This window comes from Pangasianodon hypophthalmus, chromosome 1 (assembly GCF_027358585.1).
Source record: "Pangasianodon hypophthalmus isolate fPanHyp1 chromosome 1, fPanHyp1.pri, whole genome shotgun sequence".
NCBI classification, from domain to species: Eukaryota; Metazoa; Chordata; class Actinopteri; order Siluriformes; family Pangasiidae; genus Pangasianodon; species Pangasianodon hypophthalmus.
The window spans coordinates 34450924-34470563 of record NC_069710.1 but is presented as its reverse complement, the minus strand read 5'-3'; the positions used below and the strand labels follow the sequence as shown (position 1 = coordinate 34470563).

Genomic DNA, 19640 nt, shown 5'->3' with positions numbered 1-19640 from the left:
GAATATACAAAATACGTTTAGACAACAATTAATCAAGTGGCTTTTTTTTTTACTTGAATAGCAAGTTTAACTTTTCTTGCCTATTTCCTTGTTTTCATAAGGCTGTGGTTTCATACTGGACATGGATGATGTAAGTCTGAAGTGATTACAAAAGTAACATGACCTTGGTCCATAACGTCTTTTTTCAGTTGATGGTTAGATTCGTTTGCTGGGTGATATTGTGTCCTTCATGCTTCCTCCACACCCTCTGAGAAAGCAATTTACTTCTCATTTTTAAACTGGGAAATGAATAAGATCAAAAATATCCTTCCTCTTTTGAGCTGCTCTCTGGCTGTGTAGGTTCACGACCGTTATCTTGGCCTCTCACCTCTCACCATGGTCTGAAAGGCTGTCTTGCAAGGATGAAGCCCCTACTCCAAGACTGGCACAAAAAAGCCAAACTGGTGGTTGCTCACCAGCCTTTTTGGGGAGTAAGATAAAGCAAAAATTTTTTTGCTGTTTGGCCATAATGATAAACGTTAAACCTGAAGATTAACTCTGGGTTACTGATCAGAAGGTCAGGGGTTCAAGCCCCAGCATCACCAAGCTGCCACTCTTGGGTCCCTGAGCAAGGACCTTAACCCTCTCTGCTCTGGGGGTGCTATATCATGTCTGACCCTACACTCTGACTTCAACTTCCTAACAAAATGGGATATATATGAAAAAAATAATTTCACTATACTGTAATATGTATGTGACAAATAAAGACTTCTTCTTCATGTTGTGGGTGTGATTTGCTGAAAAAGGGACTGGTGCATTTTAGAAAATAGACGGCATCATGAGGAAGGTGGATTATCTGGAAATAAGGACAAGACCACAAGACATCAGCATGAGAGAGTTAAGACTTGGCAACAACAGCATCTTCCAGCAGAACAGTGATCCTAAACAAAACTCCAAATTTCAGCAAAGTATTGTGACGATTGTAGAAGGCTACGCCAAGCCTTTAATACAAGTTAAGCAAATAAAAGGCAATGCCACCAAATACTAACAAAGTTTAGTTTGGCAGACTTGGGGATTACTGTATAGTGTGAGTTCTTATATAACCTCCAACACTTGAAAGTAATAAAGTTATGTTATATGCATATATTGGACAGTGACACAATTTTTGTAATTTTGCCTCTGCACACCACCACAACGGATTTGAAATGAAGCAATCAAGATATGATTGAAGTGTAGACTTACAGCTTTAATTCAAGGGGTTTAACAAAAAATATTTAGGAAATACAGCCATTTTTTGCAGAGCCCCTCCATTTTCACAGGCTCAGAATAATTTATAGTAATTGATAACTAGCAATCATAAACATTACGATTATTTTTAATACTTGGAAGCAAATCCTTTGCAGTCAGTGACTGCCTGACGTCTGGAACCCATGAACATCACCAAATGCTAAGTTTCCTCCCTTGAGATGCTTTGCCAGAACTTTACTGCAGCTATCCAGTCGTTATCCAGTTATCAGTTATTAATGCCATTATCAGTTTTGCAGCATTTGACAGAATCTGAGCAGAAAGCATAGCTCTATACACTTCAGAATTCATCCTGCTACTTCTATCAGCAGTCATCCCATCAATAAACACCAGTGACCCAGTTGCACTGGCAGCCATACATGCCCATGCCATAACACTACCTCCACTAGTTAATCATTGCATCAGAACTGTTAAAGCACTGTGTGCTTTTCATCATATTACCTCCCCAACAGAGTTTTTAGACTGATGGTATGCTTAGTTTGTGACCTAGCAAACCAGTATCAGAATGTATTTATTGAGACTTCAAAGCACTTCTGTAAGTCACTCTTGATAAGGGCATTTTCCAAATGCCATAAATGTAAATTGTGTCCCATGGAAGGTGCGGCTCAACAGACTGAGCTCCCAGCAGACTCCTGCAACCCTGATCAGCACGGGAAATAGATCCTTTCTACCACCCTTACATGCTGAGAAGGGCTAAGATAAGGACTGCAGACCTTCACCATCACAACAAATCCAGTCTTTGTGCAAGCTCGCTGCTGCACTCACCTACTAAAAGACTCAATGGTAAGAAGATAGGGTGATGGTGGCAGTTCATGGATGTGGCTGGAAGTCATTAGCTCTAGTCTTGCACATAGATGGTCCTGGACTAGTGGTCACCAGCTTGATTGCATAGGAACATGTAACTTGATGATCTGGTGCATACCACTCACTAAAGACTGCTATGCAACTGTGGACACCATCAAAGACTCCTTCAATTATTCTCTCAATGCCACTATCCACTCAATACCACACAATGATAAACTCCTCCAGCTTGGAGATTGTAATGTCAGAGAAAATAAGAGCACCTCTGGCAAGGCATCATCGGCCGCTATGGTGTGGGCAACATGAACAGTAATGACCCTAGCCTCCTCTCCTTATACTTGGAACACAGTTTAGCTATCACTAACACTATTATCCAACTTAAGAATAAACACAAGATTACATGCGAAGGAAATATCTGAACAGTTGAAATTAGCCCTGGTATCTGTTTCAGCTTTAGTCCTAAGCTTGCTTTGTATGCGCCAACAACCAGATGTTTCCATGGTTACCATGTGACCAAAGTCAGAGTTCTTATGTATGCTATGTGTCACAAACTGGAGAACCTGGTGTGTTAAGAGTCAATCTGTAGAATAGTCCCTACCATGTCTAGTGCACACCTTATGGTGCTATGTGAGCCACTCAATGGCTAATTGGTCATAGAACCAGCTAAGGAAAGTGCTGGGCTACAGGATGATGGGCCACTCTGCATTGAATATGTAATTTTCACACATTTACTGAGAGGCAGGGCACTCCTGGAGGTCTGCGATGCAGCTACCTGGGCATTGCCATGCATCTCTCCAGATCTTGTAAGATCAACGTCATCTCCCAGTGGAGGGAATGCAGTGAGCATATCTGAATGCCCTTCCAATCAACCTGAGGGCAAGAGTCAGTTCCCCATGACTCACTGGTATAAGGTTATCCAGATGTTGAAACACCACCCCTGGTGGGTAGAATGGAAATAGAAATAGAATATTAGCTTATGTATGTAACCCTGTTCTATAAACATAACCACAGGGATTTCCTGTCACTTGGAATCTGATTTCATATTAAATTTAATATAAAGTCAGTAAAAATAAAAAGTCATTACAGTATGCAAGGGATATTTTTGTTTGTGATTTGACATCATTGCCATTATCAAGCATAAGGAGTTTGTTGATTTCACATCATCATGTCAAATGGTCAAAAACTTCAATAGATGTATTATCTTTTTAAAATATATTTTAAAAAGGGAGACAAAAAGTTAATTCATTGCATAGAAAAAAAAATCATGTGAACATTTTTTCTGTGAGACTGGGTTGGATACACCCTAACACCCACCCACAAATTTCATTATAAATCGAGTGAGATGTACAAGTGCAAGTCATTCTCAGCACAAACTGCATTTCTCTTTTGCTGGTGTTACAAACAAAGTATTCAAAAAAGTAAGTTTTCATACAATTCGCCATTTATATTTTATATTTATATTATATAATCATTTGAAAAATATGTGTCTTGTAAAAAAAAAATTAAATATCTGCAGTAATATTTGTGTTGTACCATAATTTCATTAAGATATACAGTGTAACTCTTTCATCATATTAAGATACAGTAACATATACATATTGTATCATACACTCTTTGTTATGATTATTTTTAATAATTTAACATAAATTTAACTTCCTATTTATATAAATATTAAAAAATTGCAGTAAGATGAAGATGGTGACTATGGGCCTGTTGCTTCTCCTGTCTCTGGCCTCATGCAGTGACAGTAAGTTTCTATGAATATTTTTTGTAAAATCAAATTAAGAAAAATTTTTAAATTTCAGTGTTGTGACTATTTGCTGTCTGTGTTTGGTAAAAGACCCCAGACTTGATATAATTTAATTCAATTGAGTAACAGTTTTTATTGGTATAGTGCTTTTAACAATATGTGTTACAAAGCAGCATTACAGAAATCCTGGTGTAGATAATACCTGGTACTATTTCAATTAAACTGTGTAAAACCAAATTTAGATAATCATATTCTTAAAAGTTAAAATCATATTTTATCTGACAATGCACTGTTTTAAGTAATAATAATAATAATAATAATAATAATAATAATAAGATGAAGAAGTACAGCTACAAGCAGCAACCTGTGGGGTCCAAGCACCCAAATAGCGCCCCCCAGTGGCCAGTTCTTGCCAAGTTACATACAACAATTATGAGACCAGAAAGGAACATACTTATCAAGTTTTGTGAAGATATGTGTCTCAATGCTCAGTACTAAAAGGTTTTGATGTTTTTGAAGTAATCCACTGATAATTTAAATCCAGCTACAGTTTAGCATGCAGATGCAGTACACCAAATTTCAGCTCAGCTAGACTTATGGTGCCTGAGAAACAGTTATTTGAACTTAAATCTGCCCCCTATCAATGAGCACACTTTAATCGTTGCAGACATCCTTTGAACCTTTTACTGAACATTCCTTTCAGGACTTGTGCAAATCTAGAGTTACAGCTGTTTGAGCAAACTAAGTTCCATCTCACTAGGATTTATTGATATGTGGTGGACATATTGTTTACTAATCTTGTTTTTGACATGTTTTTGATTATTTTTGAATTTCAGATACTGCTGAGTAATTTGTTACCACCTTTGAAGATTGGATAAAAATTCTAGGAGTAGTTCACAAAAACAACTTTTGTATATTATCCAAATTATCAGACATTTGATAGGGTGGGGTTAAATGGTCCAAGGGGCAGATTTTTATGGTTTCACTGAAAGAATCAGGAGAACAAAGAAATTTCACTGTACACCTTATTTTACAAGAGATATTCTTGTTTATTAGGTGAAAAACCTGAATAGTGCCCCCCAGTGGTCAGTGGACCTAAATCCATGTGCTGTAGTGCCATTATGTGGCGAACAGGGCCCATTTTTCCTGAGAGGTGGGAGGGAGTACTACCTAATGACCAAGTTTCACGTCTCTGTGACTTGTGGTTTGGTGTGCATGACTCATTTTGGGGGTTAAAAAGAAGAAAAATGATAAGAAATATAGCCACAAATGGAGATCTATGGGGTCCTAGCACTCTTCCCAAATAGCACCCCCAGTTGCCAGTTCTTACCAAATGAGATAGAACAATAAAGATACTATATATATACACACATTTATCAAGTTTTGTGACAATAGCTTGGTGCTAGTTGTGTAACATGCCTGCTGAAAGCTGATTGACTGAAGACAACCACATTTTCTGAAGTAATTCAGTGATTCTTAAATCATAAATCATATTGTTTATAAATATCAACATGTTTTTGATAATTATTGAGCTTCACACTATCCTGAGTAGTTTGTCATCAATATTGTGAAGATTAAGAATAAATCCTAGGACTATTTTGTAAAAGTTCATCACTTGGTATTATCATTTGTTATCCTTCTCAATCACCACAATCTCCCCCTTTCCTGCCTGACATCAACTTTTCATATCTCTCCCCCACTCACAAAAACCTCAGATCTCTCACTTCTTCCTCCATAACTTCCTGCACCCTATCAACCCTTCCAGACCCTGACTCCTTTTCCTCTCTTCACTTTCCTCATCTATGGGCCTCCAGCCGAGAGAAAGTGGAGGAAATCACAACCTGATACTGATCTCTTCTCACACCTCACTCTCGTGTACAAGTTTTCATCTGATGTGACAGATGCTAAAACCTTCTTCTACAGGGGAAAGCTGAAATCTTGTGCACAAGATCCTTGCAAGCTCCATGAAATCATTTCTTCACTTCTTAATCTTCTGTCTCCCCTTCATCATCCAATGGTGATGACTCTGACATCTTCATTGATGAGAAGATCGGAAAAATCTGCCAGTCCTTCACTCCTATGCTGACTCGTACACTACATGTTCAGGACCTCCTTTTCCTCTGACACCTTCTTCTCCTCTATCAACAGGGAGATCCTGCAGATTATCTTTCAATACCCCATTCTCAGTGCGATCATATGCTCACATAGGTTTTCATAGCACTAATATGTTGCTCATGACACTCAAGTCATCCTCTTCTTTCCTCCCTCCCTCTTCTTTTGCTGTATCTGCATGGATCGCAGCATGTCTGGCTGACATTTCATCATGGATGGCATTCCCATGTCAAGATCTTGTGATCTCCCTGGACAACTCTCAAATCTCACCATCTGTCATTGCATGCAACCTTGGGTTAAACATGGACAACCAACTGTCCTTCCCACCTCACATTACTAAACTAACTTGCTCATGCTGGTTTCCCCTTTACAACCTTAGGAGGATCTGGCCATTTCTACCCACAGAGGCCACTCAGGTGCTTGTTCAGTCCCTTGTCATTTCGAGACTGGACTACTGCAACTTGATCCTGGCAGGTCTGCCTCTGTACGTCATCTGACCTCTGCCACTAATCCAGAATGCAGCTGCATGACTTGTTTTAAAACTACCCAAGTTCTCCCACACTACCCCATTGCTAAGCTCCTTCCTCTGTAGCTGCCTGCATCAGATTTAAAACACTGATGCTTGCCTACAAAGCTAAAAACAGATTAGCATTAACCTACCTTAAAACACGTATCGCACCATGCTCTGCACCATGCTCCCTCTGATCCTCTAGCACTGCTTGATTGGAACCACCATCTCTCAGGGTGCAAGGCAGACAAGCATCAAGGCTCTTCTCTGTTCTGTCACCTTGGTGGTAGAACAAACTTCCCCTGGCTGTCTTCAAATGATGACTAAAGACCTACCTCTTTACCAAGCACTTAAATTAGCACTTGATTAACAAAAAAGTTGTTGCCTGTGTATATTTCATACTTGTACTAATCTCCCCAACACGGTTTTTAGACTGATGGTGCTCTTAGTCTCTAGTGAATAAGTATGAGGTTGTGTTTATTGATAGGGACTTCAAAGCACTTCTGTATGTCTCTCTGGTTAAGGGCATTTGCCATATGCCATAAATGAACATCGCACCAGTGGGTGGAGCTAAATGCTCCAAAAGGCAATTTTGTAATACTTGAGCAAAAGAATCAAGGTAAATAAAAATGTCACTGTACACAATATTTTCTGAAATACGCTTGATTTTGTGTGCACAAACAAGAATAGTAGTGAGCCCCTAAACAGACCTCCCATTCAAGTTTTGTGTTAAATTTAACTCTGTTAAATGCCTGCTGAAAACTGATTGGCTGATGGCATATAACTAACCATACAGGTACATACTACTTAACTAACTTGCACTTGCACACATTTTACAACCACAAAGATGGTGAACTAGAAAAACTTGACATTGTAAAACACTTCATAACACAATATCCCTAGGTTTTAAAGCCAACCCAAAAAAAGAAATACTGAAAACAATCCTTCCATAATGCTCAAAATTAAATCAGACCCATATGCAAATCGACCACTACCTCTGGTATGAGATGGGCTTTATTCATTTCAACTTTTATATGACTATTATTTTCAACTTTATATGACTGTATTAATTTCAACTTTGTAACTAAACATATGCGAAGGAAACAGAATTTGTGCAACACTGCAGCAAGCTCATGGTCCTCTTCTGGTCTGCATGTGTTGATCGCAATAGTCCAATCGGTTCAATTAAACATTACTTCTTTTTTTGTGAACACTTGCAAAATAATAGTAAATAATAGTTTATTTAGTACAGAACTTAAAGTGTTTAATTGATTCTAATAACATAATTTTTCACATAAAAATCACACATATGCTCTGTCATATTTACTGAACCCCTTTTTATCAGAGTAGACCTTTACATTTTTGACACTGATGTATTGAAATAGGTTAAAGTATATTAGGTGGTAGATCTCCAGGATGAAGGTAAGACTTAGCTATTGGGAATTAATGTCAATGTGATCAGTACTTAGGAGTTATTATAAAACATCCATAGTATTTTCCCCTTTCAACTTTAGTTGTTGAAAAAACACTTGAATATAAGTACAGAATGGCATGTAACTGAGACACACCTGAGATACTGTTTTAGACAAATTTCACCCCCTTTCATAACTCTCCCGTAACTTCTGAATAGCGCTCAGGTCTGTAGTTACCATGTCTGAGGTCTCAATATTGATGTCTTCAATGTCAATTTTAAATCCTTACTGTGTTCCTAAATATGACCCCATATGTTCTTATTGAACATCCTTTTAACACACTCAGTACTTTTTGTCTTTAAATTTCTACACCTTTATACTGTAATGATTTATAATCACACTATCCATCACCCAGAAAAGGATGAGTTCCCTTTTGAATCTGATTCCTCTCAAAGTTTCTTTGTCTCTGTTTTTTTTTCTCACCACTTTCACCTCGGTCTAAATCTACAGTATAGCTGATGTCTGATTGTGTTCATTGTAGCTAACACTAGAATAAATAAAGTTAATAGAAGTGCACATGAGGTTTGGACACAACTGTGCTTTGTTTTTTTCGCCCCATTAGGTAAAGTGTTTTTGTTCCCTGTGGAGTCCAGCTCTTCCTATGTGTATCTCATTCCAAAGAAACCTCTGAATTTGCAGGCCTTCACTCTCTGCATGCGTGTTGCCACTGAAATCTGGGGCAATCGAGAGACCATCCTGTTTGCTTATCGTACTCAAGATGCTGACGAGCTCAATGTGTGGAGAGAAAAAGATGGAAGACTATCTCTTTACCTGAGAAGCAGTAAGCGTGGTGCTTTATTTGCTCTACCGATGCTGTCCACTTTATCCACTCACCTGTGTGTCACCTGGGAATCCAGAACTGGAACCACCACATTTTGGGTGGATGGACACCGTAGCTTGCCGAAAATCTACGGACGTGGCCATTATGTACATCCAAATGGAGCTGTAATTATTGGACAGGATCCTGATTCATATTTGGGTGGCTTTAGCAAGAGTCAGAGCTTCGTGGGTGAAATTACAGATCTACACATGTGGGATACTGTGCTGAGGGCAGGTCAGATTAAGAAGCTGTATGAGAAACAATACGATGCTCCAACTGGGAATGTGCTCAACTGGAATTCTCTCCAGTACAGAATCTATGGGAATGTGGTTGAGAAGTACAAGTCCGAGGCCTAGTTAAAAAAGTCTAGGTTTGTCTGAGACCTGATTCTGAATTTCTGTTCTTTGATTTCCATGTCTAATAGAGTATATGACTATTATTCCTGACTAATTAATGTCTGTGATTAAGATAGAAAATATATTTTTAGAGAAATTCACAATCTTAGTTGTCAGCTAGTTTTTGATTTACCACCACAGAAAAAACAGACCATTGGAGTGTTAAATTCTGTTAGTTTTGCTTTTTCCTCTTTTCAATTTTCATTTTACTGTGAAACTTTAATATTATGCATCACAAAAACTGTTTTGTTGGAGGCAATTTTGAATAAATCTGACAAAATATTTTGGACTGATTTATTTGTAATCATTCAAGAAATTATACATTGCATTTAGCAGATGTCATTTAGCAGAAATGCTAAATGCTGAAAATTTGTTAAGAAAGCTGCTGTTAAGAAACTACATCTTGACCCCTTTTGATCTCTTCATTTACCATCTGGACTCCAACATGCCTTTTCTATCTAATGTACCATTTAGATGTGATTAGATTTTGAGACAAATGGCTGGTAAGCAGGGTTGTTGAAGTACACCTGTAGTAATTCTGATAGCTTCACACAGGATAAATAATCTCTTATGAACTCACAGAGATGGGCATGTGTTCAATTCAATTCAATTCAATTTTATTTGTATAGCGCCTTTAACAATGGACATTGTCACAAAGCAGCTTTACAGAAATAAATGGATTCACAAAAATATATTGTAAATATTTGAATTTATCACTGTGAATTTATCCCTAATGAGCAAGCCAGTGGTGACGGTGGCGAGGAAAAACTCCCTGAGATGATATGAGGAAGAAACCTTGAGAGGAACCAGGCTCAAAAGGGAACCCATCCTATATTCACCATGTATAGACACCTCATTTTAAAACAAATACAAATCTATTGCTTTAATTATGATTGCTAGGTGTAATGGGTGCTGACCCTCACTGTTGCAGCCTCATGTGATGATGAGTCTGGCCAGCCCAGTCCTCAAAGTACTGAGGGAGATCTCCCACTCACACCTCATTAGTCTCAGCTTCAATTCAACCTGGAAAAAATATCTGCATTTTTATTAGCAAATCCCAGGTTGTTACCTAAGTGTAAACTGATATTTGGACAGTTGGGCTACTTATCTCTGCACTGTGGCCGGTAACCACATAGTGTCAGAATCAGAGTCAGTTTTATTTGCCAAATATGTATGTACATATTAGTATGTACATACAAGGAATCTGTTGCCAGTTTACAGTAATATCCACAGTGCTTACAAAAAATAATGGACATACTTGGACATTGGACATTGGACATAAGTGGACAAAATTGACAACTATATATAATTTACAATATACTGTACATCACAACATGAGGTAGATGAAATATACAAACAATAATCAGTGACTGTGCTCAAGTGTTCAATTATTGCAGAGTCACTATCTCACATAATTCAATATTGCACAGAGATCAAATATTGCACAGCACAGGAAAAGTGAGACTGAGAAGAGCATTAAGACCCATGACTAGGGAGAGTGCTTATAAGTATGAAAGCTAGTGGAAAAATCCGTTCTTGTGCTCATTTCCTGACTCAGGATGAGTACAGGCTCTGGACGGAGGGCAAATTGGTGTCGATGAGCCTCTCTGCTGTCCTGACTATCTTTTGGAGTCTGGACTTCTCTTGTTTAGTTGCAGAGCCAAACCTGAGGGTGATGGATGTGTAGAGGATGGACTTGATTTACCAAAGGATTATCATCAATAAAAAAATAATTAAATAATTAAATAAATAAACCACATACGCATTCACTCAGGTTTGTCGACGGTGGAGCGGCTGGCTGCCTTATGTCCCAGGGGGCCCTCATGTCTGTGTTAGCTTCTGGCTCTCCCTGTTAGTTATGCTGTCATAGCTAGTCTTGCCGGAGTCCCTGCTTGCACTCTGCACTCAAAGTACATTGTCCTTACCCATTAGAGGACAAAACCTTACCTAATCTCTCCCTCTCTCTCCATCTCTCTCTGTCGAACTACACATGCTACTTCTGAGATGCCAGTGATCCTGACCCCTTCTGCTCCTCCTCGCTGCCTGACCCATCCTGATGCACCTTCTGCTCCCCGGACCTGCCTGGCCCCTCCTGATGCCCTACTTCTGGTTGGAGTTCTCATCGGTTGAGTTTGCTCGCTGCTGCTGGGGGTGGCCCCATATGGACGGCCTGAAGAACCATTTGGATTGCTGGCAATGGTGCCACCTGGGGGCTGTGGAGATTGCTTGGGGAGCTCATATGGGGTGCTGTGATGGCTTGGGACCGCGATTGCTGTGGTGACTTTGGGGCTGCAGTTGCCACGAGCACCCATCAGTGGACGGTGGATAGATTTTAACCAACCGGACTTCTTGTGATAACTGTGATGAATTTACTGGTTGCACAATTGCACTATTTGTCCTTATAGTACACAATAATACAACTGGTTCCTGTCAAGGTTTCTTCCTCATATTGTCTCAGAGAGTTTTTCCTCACCACCATCACCATTGGCTTGCTCATTAGGGATAAATTCACATATTTACAATATATATTTTTTGTGAATCCATTTATTTCTGTAAAGCTGCTTTGTGACAATGTCCATTGTTAAAAGCGCTATACAAATAAAGTTGAACTGAATAAACCTGAAATTTCTCTCTCACTGCCTAGAAGCTCCAGCTTAAATGAAATAGAATTTTGATCAGTTCAGGACCTTTTGTCACCCAACACCTCTGTTCCTTTCTAAGTCGAAATAACAAACATTACGTATTTCAGTCTCATAGCGGTGTAGGCAAGAATGCCATTGTCAAGTCCAAGACCAGGACAAGCCGAGATTAAGTCAAGACCAAGTCTTAAGCGGTTGAGGCCAAGTCAAGTAAGAGTCCAAATGAACGCAAGACCAAGTTGAGATTGAGACCGAACACCTTTAATTCAACTAGTTGGCTTCATGCATGCATTGTGCTGTTGATTAGGCTGTTTTCTACAAGGAGGAATTACATCTTTTCAAACTTTAGAAAAGACCAAAAATACCCGGTCAAAATACCAATAGGTCAGAGACCAGTCTAAGTCAATACAGAAAACATCTCGAGACCAGACTAGAGCCCAACAGCTGCACAGCTATCTGATCTATCATACTACAGTGTCAGAACTGGATAAAGTTTGGTTTGTGTAGAGTCTACAAAGTACAATACAGTGATCCTCAAGGTTCTGTTTTAGGCCCTCTATTATTCTGTCTTTCTCTCCAGCCCCTTGAGAATGTAATTTACAAACATAGTGTTGGTTTTCACTTTTACGCTAATGATAAACAATTAATAAATGATGCACAATCAGCAAAGCTATGCACAGTGGAAGACTGCGTAAAAGAAACTACCTTCTCCTAAACTCTGACATAACTGAATGTTGAATTTTGCAGTGGATCCTGATGGCTTTCTGTAAAAAGAAACAAATGAATTATCACCCCATGTCTGCTATGAGATTAGTCAGGACGCTGTTGGGTTTCTGTATGTACAGTATCGTGACTCTGTGTTTAGAGCAATGGGAAGGGGGGGGGGGGGGGGTGAGCCCCCTACTGGGCAAACAATTCACACTTCTCCAAAGTAACGCTGATACAGAGATAAAACAGACAGCACAACTAAAGCATTTTTAGTAAAGATAGTAAAATACTTTATACAATTGCTACCCTAAAATTGTAAAATTAAACCTAGTAGGCTAGGTAAAAAAAAGAAATACTTATGAAACATTTCAAATTCTTAAAGCACTGAGTGTCTAATTTCATATGAGACAATAACTACTACTGCGGAGTGTGACATTACAAATAAATTCAATGCTGAACATTGGCAAAACAAATTCCATTTTTTTGGCCTCTGGTAAAAAGAGTTAACTACCTAATAATTTGTCCACCAGCCATGGTCATTTTTACCCTCATTTCTTAGCTGTTCAGCCTATTGATGATTATTTATGACTTAAATATAGAATTATTTTCTACATTTGATATAATTTCATTTACAAATGGTTGTACCTTTCTGAACTGCACTTAATTATTTGCCATAAATTTATTTCAAATAATTTTTTCAATAAAGTTTTTTTTTTTTTTTTTTTTTGCTATTTTTTAAAATGTATATCTATCTATCTATCTATCTATCCAGCTGAGTCCTGCAAGCTGGAGGCAAAATCATATAACCTAGATCATACAGTATGAAGCCACTGAGATTTTAATTTATTATGACAAATTTTTAAGATACACAATGTGTGCTGTCTCTTTTGACTTCACTATGAAGAACTACGCATGTGTTTACTTTTCACAAAGCATCTTGCACATTTGACTGTCACAATTGTACAGAGTAACACACTATCAATATATTGAATAAAAGAAAATGTTTTTCTACGATTGTTAAAATAATGGCCCTGTGAATGATAATAATGTCATGTGAGAGTACCGTGTGTAGGCATCGTTATGTCCGATTAATTCTCAGTGCGTCTCACAAATTTGACAGCTGCATATGAGACACAGTAAAATTTATACTTACTGAGTATTTTGATGGTGTGTTATACTGTATCTCATATGCGATTTTCAGATTTGTGAGATGCTTTGTGAATAATGAGATAATGGCAAAAGAAATAAGCAGATTTTTCCTTTTAATTCAGAGAGTTTACAGTTACAGACACATGCTGAATAGACCCACTGTCTCCTTTCATTAGGCCCATGTGAAAAAATAATATTCCTATATACCACTCAATGTTTCCACACTAATATCACGTCTAAAAATAATTCAGGAACTCATCAGATATTGCTCTTTAGTGTGATTAACTCCAAACTCCAAAATGTATGTTTTTAGCAGAGATAAACCAGCGTGAGTTCACCTTCAATCTCTTTCATAAAGATGTATATATTTCAGAGATTTGGAAAACAGTTATTTAAACATCTTTAATCCATATAATAAGTGTTATTGCCTAATAGTGCGTACAGTTGAGCAGTTTCGGTTGGCCCTTCTTTTTCATCTTTCAGAGATGGTTATTGGTGCTACTCAATAGAATAATTGATGTTTGAGTTCGATACCCTTGGTGGAAATGATATTAGCGCACATCATGACATTGTCTACAGGTGCGACAACCAAAGTGGAACAGAAAATCAGTATAAGAAATTTGAAAAATAAAAAGCAAACTTTAGATCTGTATTAAGAGATTGAAGTGCTCATTAAGATGATAGTGACTCATTTTAATAACATGTTATTAAAATTTGTGCTGCATGCAAAAAGAACCAGGATTAAGCATCTTCAGTTCATCTGAAGATTCTTAATTCTGGTTCTTTTTGCATGCAGCACAAATTTTAATAACCTGTTTGCCTATGTTGTTGAACTTTACTTTTGGAAAGACTTCACACCATTTGTGTTTCACATAATCATCATGCCTTTTAGACTATAAAAATAACTTGGTGAAATATGACACAAGGCCACAGCAGGCCGTAATCCGATATGCCCCACCTCAATTAGATCTAAACGTACATGGCACATCACTGCACATTGTATTTCTCTTATGCTGGTGTTACAAAAGGACGTAAGTATTCATACAATTCATCTTTCGGGTTTCTTTTATTGTAGCATAATGAACTGGTTAATGCTGGCGTGGTGTTTCATAAGATTAAATTCAGGGTGATTTAATAGGTATTTTTTAACTGTTTTTATCCCCCCATAGAATCATATAATATGAAAATAGCTTATTTATACCCTCTCTCAATGATATATATTTTTCTGTAAACATACAGTATGGAAATGTGTCTGTATTTCAGCAGCAACAATTTTTCATTTTGGAATTTCTGCAACAGCATGCTATATGTGCATTCAATAAATAATGTAAATGTAAATATCTGCAGCAACATGTGTGTGGTGTACCATACAGTGTTTCTGAATAAAGATATAATTATTTATAATTTAACTATGTATTTACTGTTGATATAAATTATTACACACAGTAAGATGAAGACTGTGATGATTGTGCTGTTGGTTCTCCTGCCTCTGGCCTCAGCCTTTAACAGTAAGTTTTTAACATTCTTTCTGAAACCCATATTACAGTGGATGTAAAACATTTTACACACCTCTGTTAAAATTTTTGGTTTTTGTGATGTAAAAAAAAGAAACCAAGATAAACTTTGTCAGAACTTTTTTCACCTTTAATATGATATAGCAAACAACAAAATTCAAATGAAAAACAAATAGAAACTCTGGTTGCATATGTATTTATAATGGGTCATGAGACAGTGCTCAGAACTAACCAATCACAATCAAAAGTTATTATCATACAGCTGTCATCAGTGAAGTGATTCTGATTAACCTCAAATAAAGACCAGCTGTTTCTGTATGATTTTTTTTTTTTCACATCTTTCTGGTTTCATCTGACTGCTGACACCATGATTCTCAAAGAGCATGTATTTATAAAGCATGTATAGTATCTGACTGTTGAAAGGTATGGATTGGGAGAGGGGGACAAAATAATTTCCAAACCGTTAGATGGATGTCATGGAACTATATCCATTGTTAAAGTTGCAATGTTGCACTCCAATCACTAGAGGTCCACAGAGGTTCATGTCAGTAGACAGGTTCACAAACGTCAAGTGAAGTCAAGTGGCTTTATTGTCATTGTCAGTGATATAATTTAGTTTTGTTTGTAGAAGGACTTCTTTTATTAACTTTTCTTTCTCCAATTTAAACTCGTGTGATTTTGGAGTCGTATTAAAATGCGGAGGATTCACCTAGGATGATAACCAAGTGTGGACTTAAATCCTGGTCAGCACGGAAGGACAACACATGCTAGAAGGGAAAGTGGACCTCACTTGTGGAGCCAAATGTAATGATCAGAGATTCTTGCTAAAAGATGATCAGACTTTGCATAATGCAATTTACAGAGTGAACGCTGGTTGTTGTGGCAACTATTATACTGTTTCTGGGTGTAAATACAAGCTTTGTGCACACAAAAATTGTGTGGTGTCATCTGTGCAGAGTTCAAGCCGTTAATTAGAGTCCATCCTCAGATTATTTGTAACTTGACCATAAATATTTGCAAAGGGTTTGTTAGAGAACAATGTGAAGACTGTCATCAACAGCTGGAGAGGCACCAAAGTACCATTACCCAGAACAGGATGTCCCTCTGAAATTGACAAGAGGATGAGAAGAAAACTTATTTTAAAGCTTAAAGGGAGGCTGCCAGGAGACCTACAGCAACATTAAAGGAACTACAGGAATATCCGTTAAGTACTGGTCACTCCCTGCACGTGACAATCTCTCTTATTCTTCACATTTCTGGGCTATGGGTTAGAGTGACTTGACGGAAACCCTTTCTCAAGAAAAACATCCAAATCTGCCTAAATTTTGTCAAATTGCGTGGCAAAAGGTGTTATGGTCTAGAATGTTTTGGCCATAATTCTAAAGCATATGTTTGGTGCAAAAACAAGACAGCTTACAAAGAACACCACACCCACGGTGAAGCATGATGGTGGCAGCATCATGCTATGGGGCTGCTTCTCTTTAGCTGGGATGGCTAGTCAGGATAGAGAAACTCATGGATAGCTTCAAATACCAATCTATTCTGGCACAAAATCTACAGGCCTCTGTTATACAGCTGAAGATGTAGAAAATTTTCATCTTCCAGCACGATAACGACCCAAAGCACAAATCCAAGTCAACAAAGGAACAGCAGGAGCAGCAGCAGAAGAATGGCTTAGTCAGAACCCCGATCTAAATCCTATGAAAAATATATATGACTATACATAAATGCAGAAAGGACATTGTTCATATCACACTCTCCAGTGTCACCCAAATGAGGATGGGTTCCCTTTTGAGTCTGGTTCCTCTCAAGGTTTCTTCCTCATATCATCTAAGGGAGTTTTTCCTTGCCTCAGTCGCCTCAGGCTTGCTCACTAGGGATAATAATTTGGTCTAACATGTAGGACTGTTTGCATGTTTTTGTTTCTGTTTGCATGTTTTTTGTTTCTTATGTTCTGTAAAGCTGCTTTGAGACAATGTTCATTGTTAAAAGTGCTATACAAATAAAATTGAATTGAATTGAATTGAACTATGTGATAGATCTGGAGCATTTTGTAAGTAAGAATAAAATTCTTTTGTAAGGAAGAATAACATTGCCAAATCATGATGTGGTAATTTGGTAGACTCTTACCCAAAAACACTGAGTGCTATATTACAAGTAAAAGAAGCTTTAACAATGTATTAGTTAAAGGGTGTTTTTAAGTTGTTATAAGTTAAAGTTTTTTGTTTTTCTTTTTTTTTTTTTTTTTTATTTGTTTTTCACTTGAATTGTACAGAATAATGTATAGGGATATATATCTCTATGCAAGTATAAGCCATTGACGTTACCTCAGTATAGGAGTGACATGAGAGAAATTCATGTGGATATGAACCAGCAGCAGCTGCATTCTGAATGATTCACAGAGGAGTTGCGGTGTATGAAGGGAGACCAGCAAGCAGAGTTCCAGTGGTCAAGTCTGGAAATAATCACAATCAAATAAAAACAGCTTGAAAAAAGAAGAGGATGAAATGGACAGATAAATTTTTAGCTTTACATAAGGATTTCTCCACAGCTATAAGAACCTAATAAATGAAATTATTTTTTTTTAACTCATAAATAAAAGTAGTTCTAGGCAGTGCATGGAGATAAGGCTGTATATAAGATAAGATAAGGCTGTATATAAATAATGTGTAAAAAATTATTTCTTGCAAAATGTTTTCCCCCTTAAACAATAGATAAGGTGTTGTTGTTCCCTGAGGAGTCCGAGGTGCCTATGTGCACCTCACTCCGAAGAAACCTCTGAATTTACAGGCCTTCACACTCTGCATGCGCATCGCCACTGAACTTGAGGGTCAGCGAGAGATCATCCTGTTCGCTTATCGTACTCAAGATGCTGATGAGCTCAATGTGTGGCGAGAATTAAATGGAAGACTCTCTCTTTACATGAGCAGTGGTGATGCTGCTGTGTTTACTATACTTCCGCTGTCTGCGTTCCCCACTCACCTGTGTGTCACTTGGGACTTCAGCACTGGGGCCACCACGTTTTGGGTCAATGGACGCCGCAGCATGCTGAAAATCTACAGACGCGGCCATCGTGTAAGTCCGGATGGAGCTATAATTCTCGGACAGGATCCTGACTCATACTTGGGTGATTTTGACATTAAGCAGAGCTTCGTGGGTGAAATTACAGATGTACACATGTGGGATAGTGTGCTGAGTGCAGGTCAGATTAAGCAGCTGTATGAGAATCAACAGCTGGGTCGACGTGGAAATGTGCTCAACTGGAATTCTCTCGAGTACAAAATCTCCGGGAAGGTGGTTGAGCTGTCTGGGCTAGATGTTTAGTTAATTTTTTTGTGTGTGACACCTGGTGTCACCTGATATAATTGAGCATGTGATTATTATTCATAACTAATCAGTGCCTGTGATTAAAGATAAAAATTTATTTTTAGAGAAATATCCATTTTTGATCTGAAAGGAGAACCTTTGTTTCTCAAATTAAAATGCATATTAACATGGATCTGAGTTGTCACCTAGTTGTTGGTTTGTCACCACAGAAAAACAGACCAGAGGAGTGTTAAATTCTACTCAGTATACTGTTGGTAATTCATGTTAATTATCTTTGTTGGAGGAGTTCTGATAAATCTGACCAATTTGGATTTTGGACTGATTTATTTCAAATTATTCAAGAAATTGCACATTTGCTGAAAAGCATTTACCAGAAATTAAAGAAATTAGATTTGTCCTGATATTTTTTAAGAAAAGGTTTGGTTAAGCCACTGATTAAGATACATATTTTATATCATATTTTAGATCATGTTTTTTATGTCTGCAGTTTTAAGAAAAACTGTCACCCAACACCTCTGTTATTACTACTTAGAAAAGGACAAACATGATATTTTTCAGTCTGGTTTCCAGAAACATCTGTTGCAGATTCAGCACTTTATAACATTCTCACTGACCTTCTGCTCACCTCAGATTGTGGATATTTTTCTGATTTTGACCCGAGTGTAGCATTTTTACAATAATGGCCATGATATTTTAATGACAGGATTGAAAAGACAGTTGGGTTAGACAGGTAAGATCTTGTCTGGTTTAGATTCTATTTGAGAGAACATTACCAATTTAGCTTATATGGCTTTGGTGATACATGATTATCCGTATCGGTTCAGAGAGATTCAGCAGACAAAAATGGAAAACCATGTAAAAGACATAAAAGAAAACGTCCTCCTTCTGAATTTTGACAAAACAGAAATCATTATGTATTTCTGGTTTCAGTAAGGTTTTTCACTGTTTTTCACTGTGGACCTTCATGTTTTTCTGTGTAAAAAACAAAACAAAAAACAAAATAAAAAAAACAAACCAAAACAGAACACATGTTGGGTTAATTTGACCACACCTTCTCAGTTTACGTAGAACCCAGCATGCTGGGTTGCATTCTACAACTAGTGTACAGTGTACATGCAGACAATGGACCTCATTTATCATGCTGGATATGAATGAATTTGT

At 37.7% G+C, this 19640-nt stretch overlaps 1 protein-coding gene and 1 pseudogene across 1 annotated transcript; both read left to right on the top strand.

The window, feature by feature from the left end:
- Nucleotides 1-3432: 3432 nt before the first annotated feature.
- Nucleotides 3433-9424, top strand: LOC113523746 (pentraxin fusion protein). The gene is made up of 3 exons (XM_026909782.3): nucleotides 3433-3503; nucleotides 3771-3832; nucleotides 8490-9424. The coding sequence occupies exons 2-3, from the start codon at nucleotides 3775-3777 to the stop codon at nucleotides 9101-9103; spliced, it is 672 nt and encodes a 223-aa protein (XP_026765583.1). The 5' UTR covers nucleotides 3433-3503; nucleotides 3771-3774; the 3' UTR covers nucleotides 9104-9424.
- A 5664-nt stretch (nucleotides 9425-15088) lies between these two features.
- LOC113523722 (pentraxin fusion protein-like) lies at nucleotides 15089-18476 on the top strand (annotated as a pseudogene).
- Nucleotides 18477-19640: the final 1164 nt, after the last annotated feature.